This window comes from Salvelinus fontinalis, chromosome 11 (assembly GCF_029448725.1).
Source record: "Salvelinus fontinalis isolate EN_2023a chromosome 11, ASM2944872v1, whole genome shotgun sequence".
NCBI classification, from domain to species: Eukaryota; Metazoa; Chordata; class Actinopteri; order Salmoniformes; family Salmonidae; genus Salvelinus; species Salvelinus fontinalis.
The window spans coordinates 9,390,192-9,401,462 of NC_074675.1; the positions used below are offsets into that span (position 1 = coordinate 9,390,192).

General features: G+C 45.7%; 1 protein-coding gene across 1 annotated transcript in view; it reads left to right on the top strand.

Annotated features, from left to right (window-relative positions):
- Positions 1-1,500: 1,500 nt before the first annotated feature.
- LOC129864977 (staphylococcal nuclease domain-containing protein 1-like) overlaps positions 1,501-11,271 on the top strand; it is a 134,135-nt gene continuing 124,364 nt past the window's right edge. The window contains exon 1 of the mRNA XM_055937340.1: positions 1,501-1,707. Within this exon, the coding sequence (XP_055793315.1) occupies positions 1,540-1,707 (168 nt within the window). The 5' untranslated portion in view covers positions 1,501-1,539. The remainder of the gene's footprint in view (positions 1,708-11,271) is intronic.

Consider the following 11,271-nt stretch of genomic DNA (forward strand, 5'->3'; position numbering starts at 1 on the left):
AACATTGGCACATAAACGATACTGAACCAGAAAGACAGCCACATGGTAGTGTACTGTAGCAGTAGTGTGGGGAGGGATCCTGTAGTCAAACACTTCAACAAGACTTGTGCATTTACACATAACATCCAACCCCATTTAACCAAACTTGCCTAGACAGGTCAGAAAGCATCAGAAACCCCCCCACGAGGCAGCATTACTTAACATGACCCCCTCGCCTTCTCTCAACCCCCCCCAAGACCCAGCTAGGAGCTGGGGGAGAAAGCAGGAAACACAGCCTACGTTTGTCCCTGTTTCCACCGCAGCGTGTTGTCATTATTGTGTTTAATCAAAGTGCAGATTATGCTCTCATTAAAAAGCTTTTTACTTTGACTGTGGATACAAGGCACAGAGGAGTTAGGCAAAGTAATTTGCGTCAAATTTCCCACGGGGGCCCACAGAGGCTAAGCAGCCAGTGTCTTAATCGTTTGACTTTCTCTAGTATGTCTTCACCGCACCTGGCCTCTCTCTTCTTTCTCTCTCTCTCCCACTCTGCCGTCGGAGGGAAAAGATAACGCCATATTGATTTGTCTTTCTCTCCTCCCACGCTTTATGAAACAAAACGGAATGAATAGGTAATTCTCCTGAATAGGCAGATTTTGGTTATTGTCTCCAAAGGGCTAATGTTGTTAAATACCCAGCACTTTGTCAGCAGCCAGGTTAGCACTGCAGGGAATACAATTTGGCTCGCACTGATTGCAAAAGATTTTGAAAATGTGTGGGAACCGCACTCTATGACGATATTGGAGTCTTAACCAAAGACTGGTAGAGGAAGTTTGGACTCGATACTGAATTAGAAAGTCATTTAAAGGCCTTTTAAGGTTGTTGGTGGCATCAGCTGAAGTCAAGAGGAGAAACATGGTGAAGTTTACTATTCTCCTATTCAGTTATGGATCTGCTCCAGCTAATCATGGATGTGTTTTGTTATAGAACTATGACATGTTCCTCAGCTGTCCCCAAAAAAACAATCATGGTCTATTAGTTTTCCAGCTCAGTCACTCTCTGACTTTTCTTTTCCTAACTTTTTGAAACACTAATTAGATTTTCATTAGCTATATATTCCAGTACTTTTCCAGTCCTTTCATATGGTGTCCCTGTAAACAGTCCTCCATGGCTCAGAGACCAATGGGGTCAATCTGGGGGTCCTGAGTCGTCTTGGAGGTCTAACCCACTGAGTGTCTCCGCTGGGTGTAATTGTGCATGAAAGATGAGCGCGGCGGCCGTGACCAAAACAGCGCGAAGGCCAACTGACAGTGAGGGAGCTGCCACATCAGCTGTGTGTGGCGAGCTCAACGCTCTCAGATCGATGGCGAGCTCAGGGGCCTCCAATGATCTGTCTGTTTAAGGACAGGAGAACGTCTCCTGCTTCAGAGCACCCTCCTCGCTTTCTCTAATAGAATCTAAAACCTATTCCCGATACAGTACATTAACCCGGTCTCGTTTCTCCCTCCTCTTCTGTCTCCTCCCTCTTCCCTCTGGCAGGTGGAGGTGGAAGTAGAGAGTATGGACAAGGCTGGTAACTTCATCGGCTGGCTTCACATCGAGGGGGTCAACCTGTCGGTGGCGCTGGTAGAGAACGCCCTATCGAAGGTCCACTTCACGGCCGAGCGCAGCTCCTACTACAAGACCCTGGTATCCGGAGAGGAGGCCTCTCGTCTCAGGAAAGACAAGGTAAGTCCTCAGTTTGCCCCGTGTTTTTGTTTGTTAGCGTTTTGGCGTTATATATGGAGTGTGTGATTCTCTTTATTATAGTTTATAGTTTTGGGGTTAGCAATCTTTGTTAGCCTTGAGGGTGCTTTTGTTTGTTAGTGTTTTGGGGTTAACAATCTTTGTAATCCCTGAGGGCACTTTTGTTTGTTAGCACTTAACCATTAGCATCAGGCTTAGTTTGCATGGGCTTTAAGGCTCATCCTAACTAGAGGTCTTCACGGATCCACCTGTACCCGAATACCGGAGACCCGATCCCGGGTCCAGATCCAGAATTCCTAATGAATCCACGGGTCTGATCTGATATGATTGTCACGGGTCTGGATATGATCTGATATGATTGTCATGGGTCTGGATATGATCTGATATGATTGTCATGGGTCTGGATATGATCTGATATGATTGTCATGGGTCTGGATATGATCTGATATGATTGTCATGGGTCTGGATATGATCTGATATGATTGTCACGGGTCTGGGTATGATCTGATATGATTGTCACGGGGTCTGGGTATGATCTGATATGATTATCACGGGTCTGGATATGATCTGATATGATTGTCACGGGTCTGGATATGATCTGATATGATTGTCACGGGTCTGGATATGATCTGATATGATTGTCATGGGTCTGGATATGATCTGATATGATTGTCACGGGGTCTGGGTATGATCTGATATGATTGTCACGGGTCTGGATATGATCTGATATGATTGTCACGGGGTCTGGATATGATCTGATATGATTGTCATGGGTCTGGATATGATCTGATATGATTGTCACGGGGTCTGGGTATGATCTGATATGATTATCACGGGTCTGGATATGATCTGATATGATTGTCACGGGTCTGGATATGATCTGATATGATTGTCACGGGTCTGGATATGATCTGATATGATTGTCATGGGTCTGGATATGATCTGATATGATTGTCACGGGTCTGGGTATGATCTGATATGATTGTCACGGGTCTGGATATGATCTGATATGATTGTCACGGGGTCTGGATATGATCTGATATGATTGTCATGGGTCTGGATATGATCTGATATGATTGTCACGGGGTCTGGGTATGATCTGATATGATTGTCATGGGTCTGGATATGATCTGATATGATTGTCATGGGTCTGGATATGATCTGATATGATTGTCATGGGTCTGGATATGATCTGATATGATTGTCACGGGTCTGGATATGATCTGATATGATTGTCACGGGTCTGGATATGATCTGATATGATTGTCACGGGTCTGGATATGATCTGATATGATTGTCACGGGTCTGGATATGATCTGATATGATTATCACGGGTCTGAATATGATCTGATATGATTATCACGGGTCTGGATATGATCTGATATGATTGTCATGGGTCTGGGTGTGATCTGATATGATTGTCACGGGGTCTGGGTATGATCTGATATGATTATCACGGGTCTGGGTATGATCTGATATGATTGTCACGGGTCTGGATATGATCTGATATGATTGTCATGGGTCTGGATATGATCTGATATGATTGTCACGGGTCTGGGTATGATCTGATATGATTGTTACGGGTCTGGATATGATCTGATATGATTGTCATGGGTCCGGATATGATCTGATATGATTATCACGGGTCTGGGTATGATCTGATATGATTGTCACGGGTCTGGGTATGATCTGATATGATTGTCACGGGGTCTGGGTATGATCTGATATGATTGTCACGGGTCTGGATATGATCTGATATGATTGTCACGGGGTCTGGGTATGATCTGATATGATTGTCACGGGTCCGGGTATGATATGATTGTCACGGGTCCGGGTATGATCTGATATGATTGTCACAGGTCTGGGTATGATCTGATATGATTGTCACGGGGTCTGGGTATGATCTGATATGATTGTCACGGGTCCGGGTATGATCTGATATGATTGTCACAGGTCTGGGTATGATCTGATATGATTGTCACGGGGTCTGGGTATGAGCTGATATGATTGTCACGGGGTCTGGGTATGATCTGATATGATTGTCACGGGGTCTGGGTATGATCTGATATGATTGTCACAGGTCTGGGTATGAGCTGATATGATTGTCACGGGGTCTGGGTATGATCTGATATGATTGTCACGGGTCTGGGTATGATCTGATATGATTGTCACAGGTCTGGGTATGAGCTGATATGATTGTCACGGGGTCTGGGTATGATCTGATATGATTGTCACGGGGTCTGGGTATGATCTGATATGATTGTCACAGGTCTGGGTATGAGCTGATATGATTGTCACGGGGTCTGGGTATGATCTGATATGATTGTCACGGGTCCGGGTATGATCTGATATGATTGTCACAGGTCTGGGTATGAGCTGATATGATTGTCACGGGGTCTGGGTATGATCTGATATGATTGTCACGGGGTCTGGGTATGATCTGATATGATTGTCACGGGGTCTGGGTATGATCTGATATGATTGTCACGGGGTCTGGGTATGATCTGATATGATTGTCACGGGTCTGGGTATGAGCTGATATGATTGTCACGGGTCTGGGTATGAGCTGATATGATTGTCACGGGTCTGGGGTATGTGTAGTAAAGAGAGAGAAATTGTATTTGTGCTGATGCTCTTGCTTTTCACGAGAGTGGAGAGTGTAGCTTGTTGTTGCTGTTAAGCCAATCATAAATCATCAAATCGGAAATAGGCTACAGTCATAGAGCCTCCGTGTGTGGCAAAAGTTAGATGTCTAATCAATGGAAGATTGAATTAAAATGGCAGAATTAAAAGTTAAAGGGGGAGGTTAGGTTAGCACGACCAAGAGCCAACAGGTAGGCTGCTAATTAATATTCTGCAGGGAGTTGTTATTTGTAACAGTAGGATTAGAAAGCGCTTTCACTGCAGCTTCAGTTAGCCTAGCTAGCTAACGTTAGCTAGCTTGACTAGCTTCTCCCGTTTTGATCCAGTCAAGACAGGTACTATGTAATCATATTTGTTGATAAATAACCTAGCTATGGCAGGTATTAGTCTACTATGGCTTGGTTGCTGTCTCTTGTCTCTCCATCCTCCCTGCTCCCTGTGTCACTCGCTCACAGTACAGTCCCTCCCCCGCCTGTTACAGCAGTACATCTCTCTCTCCTCTCGCGCTTTATCAGCTCCGGTTATTAAAGTATCTTAAAAAAATATACGTTTCTGCTGCTTCCCTCACTTGGATCGGGTCTGGATCCGACCAGGTCTATACTGAACGGGTCTAGTTGTCCTCGGGTCTGTTCGAGTCTAGCAGTCCTTGGGTCCGTTTGGTTTCTATATTTAAAACATTTATTTATGCATATCTGGTCCATGTGGGAATAATTTAGGCAACAACAAAACTTTGAAGAGGTAAGAGATGGTGAAATAATTTGGAATAGGGTTAGTATTTGTGGAAAAGTTGGGCTAGTTAGCTAGAAGACATGGACTCCAAGACTAGTTGGTATCACAAAGTCCAGTGGACTTGGGAATCAAGACCAGTACTAGTTGACATCACTCCGTTCCTGTCTTAACTTTAAACCGCTAGTTAGCATGAACGCTATGGTTAGCAGTTAAAAAGGATTTTCATAATATCTGCTTAGAGACCCTGTCCTTGTGTAAGAAATCTGGTGTCACCCCGTCATCATACTATATCAATTTCCTCCAAATGCATCAATCTCATCTGTGACATGGAGAAAGCCAGCCAATGATGAGAGTGGTGAGAGTGATGCTACGTCTTTGGGGAGGAGAATTGCCACATATTCCCCCGTTATCATTGACGCCTCCTTTCCCTTCCTATCGCAGGCCTTTGATGGATGGAGGCCCTCTCTCTTAGTGATCCCAATCTCTCCCTCCATTTTCATTATGCCAGATGAATTCAGTCCTGGGCCAGCTGTCTCGCCCATCCTCTATCCCCGCTACCACTCTCTCTATCTCTCCCTGCTATGCCCACCGCTTTGGGAAGCTGCCGCATCTGCTTTTCTCCTATCATTGGAATGATCTACTGCTGGAGCCAAGCAGGGACTGTGTTCCCTGTCCTTCCTCTGAATCCATCACGGCTCTAGCAGCACTATATGAGAAACATCCATCTGAGTGGTTGGGATAGGGAGTGAACCTGGGGCCGGAGTACAAAGTAAATCTAATCTCCCACGATTGTGCCATGGATGCACGTTGTCCGCTGAGGGGGCGGTGAGGAGAGCGCTCTTTTTGGCCTCCCGACCAGTCTGTCCCTCTCCATCGTCTGTCCAGGAGTACAGGCCAGATTGGCTTCCTGTTTCAGACCTGACCTGATTGAGAGCAGAGCTTAAGAGGGCAACAGTGAGATTCTCTCTTTCTCTACTTGGCCTAACCGTCAGTTGTGGCCCTCAAGGGCTGTGTGATTGTGTTTGAAGTGGTTTTCCCTGAGTGGCATTGGGCCGAAAGACAACGGCGTCACCCCCCCCCCCCCCCCCCCGCGTGTGTATATATGTGTGTGGGGGTGGGGCAGATGTTTGTGTGCTGTGTACACCCTGGGGGGTCAGACGAGGCGGAGGGGTTGTGGATATAATTAACCCTTCGGGACCTGGCGGAGAAAAAGCTGAGCGCTCTGCTTTTTTTCTTTCTTCTGAAGTGCAGCCGGGCCGTCCTTCGCTAGGTGTACCATCCTCCTCTCTCGTCTTCCTCTTCTTCCCTCTCTCTCTCTTTTTATTGGCCCCCCTGGCTGTGGATATGGGAGAAATTGTTGTTGCTGTGTCAGGCGTATCCCCCGACAAGAAAGAGGGCTTGGCGTAATGAAGTGGACTCTGAGGGGTCCAGAGATCTTCCCCTCATTAAAGTTTCCACTGCTGGGGGAGCAGGGACCGGGGCATGGGGGGGGGATGTTGCTGCTTTTGCACTTGTTCCTAAAACTAAAGTGCTTAGCTCGAGTGACTTCCGTCGATATGAGGTTTTCTTTACGCGACGCTGCCAATGGGAGCAGGTCGTTACGGTTGAAATGAAAGCTCTCACAAAGTTGTCCGCTTCTGTTTTTATCTTTATGGCCATCAGCATATTTGGGCTCGGAGATCAGCATCTCTTAAATGATGTCTGCCTCCGTTACGCAAGACTCAGCTCAACCGTGTCCCATTTAGATAGGAAGGTCAAGGCCTGGTCACACCACATGCCTAATTCTGCTCTGCCACATCTATCTGGATGAGCGGTTGCATCATTTTGAGACGTAATGCACCACAGATAGACTTGGCGGGTGCAGTGGTGGTCAGAGCTGTCTCTAGCTTCTTGCCTTGACAAATGAACCGTTAATCTTCACCCCAAACCCCTAACATGACTTAACCACTGTCTAGAGAATAGATGGAGCATGTGTTTACCTAAGCAGTAAGGCACAAGGTGGTGTGGTATAGGGCCAATAAACCACGGCGAAGGGCTGTTCTGAAGCACGACGCAACGCGGAGTGCCTGCATACAGCCCTTAGCCGTGGTATATTGGCCATATACCACAAACCCCCGAGGTACCTTATTGCTTTTATAAACTGTTTACTAACGGAATTATAGCAGTAAAAATAAATGTTTATACGTGGTATACGATCTGATATACCTCGACTGTCAGCCAATCAGCATTCAGGGCTCAAACCACCCAGCTTATTATTAGTGTTACGTTGTTTTAACAAAGCACTACTCCTTTTATTCCTATGCCCCGGCCCATTTTAATGCCTTCTCGTTTGTTTTGTGAAAGCATTCTTGTGTACCGAGACTTCTCTCTGGATGGTGAAAGAATCTGATTCCTGCTTACGAAGCATCACTGTAAACAAGGTCTCCTGAAACACTGCCTGTTTTCTGCTGCTGAATAAGTGCCATTGCATTTGTTTATGTGTTACACTCCCACTAGTCACATGCTGGGAGAGCGAGAGGGGACGGGGTTTTTGTACAGTAACAATTCCGCTCAAAGTGGAACGCAGCATAATTTTTTTCTATTCAGGCCTAGTTTTACGAGTTCCCAAAGAATGAGGTCGGTAAGGGCACCGGAGGGTGGTGGTGCACCTCTAGGGACAATCACAATCAAAAGAACACTCACACAAACACGAAAATGAAAGTGTTCTGAAATGAAGAGAGGTGGAGAGAAAAGAACAATCAGTTCAAAATACCAAAGCTCTTTTTTGGTTGCTATGCAGCCCAGTGGGTTTCATTGTCCTTCTTAGTTGTTGACATGCAATTCTGGCTCTTGTCAATGTTTGACTCCTCAATGGGAGCCCCCCCGGCCTCAGCACACCCAGCCAGTAGGCTGTGATAGAGGGAAAAAGCAACACACTGATAATTGGAGCGGCCTAATTATGAAGAAGTAAATCAAGAATGGGTCCTTGATAAAACCAGAGCCCCTGTTTCTGTTGAGCAAGAGGTTTTCTGCTGTAATTACCCAGTATTGAAAGAGATTAGCTTCCTCTGATGGGCCTTCAGAGAGCGAGAGAGAGGAGGAGGGACGAGCAAGATTATATGACCTTCCTGGTGATCCCCCTATCTTAGTCCCTTTTTTCTGCCTTCTACAGAGACCCCTCCCCATCCATTCTCCCTTTGTTCTCTCATCTTTCCCCAGTCTTCCCTCCTTCCATCCCTCCCTCCTTCTCTCCTAAATCATCCTCGTAATACCTCTAATTAACTGGAATCATGCTTCTTCACAAATGCAGTCATGACCTTATTCCCCTGAACTTGCTTCATCTGACAGTGGGAGGGGAGGCTAGGGTGAGCTGGGCTGCTTTGTACTGTTTCGTGTGAATACCATTTTGAGAGTCTCTGGCACCTGCATTGCCCGTGACCTTTCAAGAACAGCAGAATCCCTGGGGAGGTAAAGCTTGGCCGACCGCTGTACTGTCTCGTTTCACATCCGTCCGTCAACGTGCATCCGTCTGTCTGAGAATTTAAAAGTACCCCGGGTTTGACGTTGGAACTCCTCCCAAAACGCGTCCTTGAGGAAGACTGATTGAAGTACATAATCCTGTTTCAGATGGGTTTTTGGGAGGAATCCAAGCGTTAGGAGAGACTGACTAATGTTCCAGCGCATCAGGGGCTGTTTGAATACCCAGAGCTACTAGCCAGAGCGTCTCTGGTAATGTAAGGGAAATCAACATTCCCAATGTCCCATGTTTGGCCGACGAGCACTGTAAGCATGTCCTGATGTTTGTTGCTACGCAGCAATCTTAACTCTTACTCACCATTACCAACACTGAGTCACACAAAGGGTCAAGTGGCTTGCTTCATAAGCCAAAATGTTTCCACGTAATCAAAAATCATCCCACTTCTCCCTCTCTATGGGTTGTCAATTCCATATTATTTTTAGACGTGTTGTCAGAAATAGCCCCACAGCTTTGGAGAGCTCCCCATGGCCCTATCTGCACAGACTGATCCACAGTCAGCACATTACACACCTGGCTAAACAAGAACAAGCCGAGAATGAATCAAGATAATTGGGGTTTTAGTGAACCTAATATGCCTGTGTCTTCTTCCTGAGCACATGCTGGGGGAAGTGTACCTTGGATTACTATATTCAATACTCTGGATTAGCCTAGCGATAGCATTTCATCTCTTTCCCTAGCATTATTACCATTTATTGCTGTTACTATGGAAAAACATCTACCCGTTTTGTCAGTCAAGGGGATTTACATGGAATCAACATAACTAGGCTGTATCATGTGGTAATTAAAGATGACATGTATAGAGGGCATACCGTTACGTACAAGGACTCATGTTGTTGCTCTTCCAAGGAACAGGCCGTCTCTATCCATCTATTAGTACTTCCTCAAAGCAACTTTAAGCCCTAAAGTGTTCATGCCTTCTGCTTTCTTTTTCTCCCTCGGAGGGAGATCCTATTGCAATCACCATGGCGATATCTCAAAACCGCACTGGGGATTATTATTAAAGCAGCTCATTTGGAGTCGTTTGTGAACTAATGAGCGAATTCGAGAGCCAATCCGCTTGAAATTTCAGGTGCTCCTTCTTCAATTTAGCTCCCCTTTTAACAGAAATCCCTCTCTCTCGCTCAGCCGGCAAGTTATTACTTTTTACTTCAGCCATTTTATTCAGGCCCGGGTCTCTTTCCCGTTAGCATTGTGAAGAGGCTCGGCACGGATGTGAAATCATTATCATTTTTTCCCAACCAAATGTCATTAGTCAGTGTGAAGAATTGAGACTAATTGCGTCTCAGGGTAGACAAGTGATTATATATATATGACCATTACCATCATCACTTCTCACCGCTGTCATTGTTGCCTGCTTATTTAACAAATGGAGGGCATTCGGTGTCAGACAGGAGCCACGACAGCGACACAGAGAATCAAAAAAAGAGTTATCCAATTAGACACCCCCCTTCACACCAAATACCTGGAAAGCACATTGAGAGCCACTGGAAGCAGCCACAGAGGCTGTTGGGCTATTCACACAGCGCCTCACCAAACCTCTGGTTGTAATTTCCAAAGCAACCTATCACCTTTCACATAAACCCTGTTGGTTGAATCAAGTGGGTGAGCTGATGTTGGAGTCTGAGCATGAGTCAGTCTGATGACTAGGCAGGAGCACCTGTGTTATTGATCCAAAATGACCGTGTTAACTCTACCCAGCAACAACAGGAACATCATTGATTGGGTCCAGATGGGCATCCTCTACAAGGACACTGCTGACATGGTACTGTTGAAGTGGGAGATGTGTCAAACATCCTGTCAGAGAATCATAAAGCCAACTGATACATGTACAGCAGGACATTTGAGATGCTGTCAACATGCTCCCCAACAGCCCGTACTGTTTCCCACGGAATACCACAACAACAAAGTGGTGGGACATTGTTTTTGCGTCACCGGACTCCACATTTGGCAAATTCTTTCAGTTAGCGTCTGTCTGCGGTGGATTAGAGCGAGGGATAATATGATGATAGAAAGTAGAAGTCTCCATTGTGTAATACATTCCCCCTCGCATCATTTCTCAAGCGCTGGGCTCTGGCAGCTTGTTTGCATTGCGATGCCGAGTGATTCTTGGAGCCGTATCAAAACAATCTGTCATAACCAGTGAACTTTGAATAAACACAAGAAAGCTCTTTACCTTTCGCTATAGCGTGAACTCTGCCTCAACTGCTAAGCCCCTCATCTTAAATGAATGAGTGTGGGCCACTGCCATCGTTGTGCTCTTGTGTTTTTCTCTCTGTGTAAACACAAACTGAAGAATGAGGGGGATATGAAGGGAGACATCCTCTTTAACATCCTGTGTGTGCTTCCTGGTTGCGTTGAATAATGCAGGGCTATGGAGGCTGCTGTGTCAGGGACACAGGTTGCACTGGGTCTACTGAACTGGGAGTGAGACTTTGAGGAAGGTTGGACGTAACAACTAGTCTTCGGTGTTACCCCTAGGTTGTTTTGGTCAAGACGGGATGCCATTTTATTTTAGTTTCTCAGAATCTCTCCGGAAACAATGCAAACGATAGTAGGGAAAACACAGATTTTGACACAAAGGTAGTCAAAGACATTCGTTTTAATAATAATCCCAAGTTAGTCAAAGACATTAGTTTTAATAATAATCCCAAGTTAGT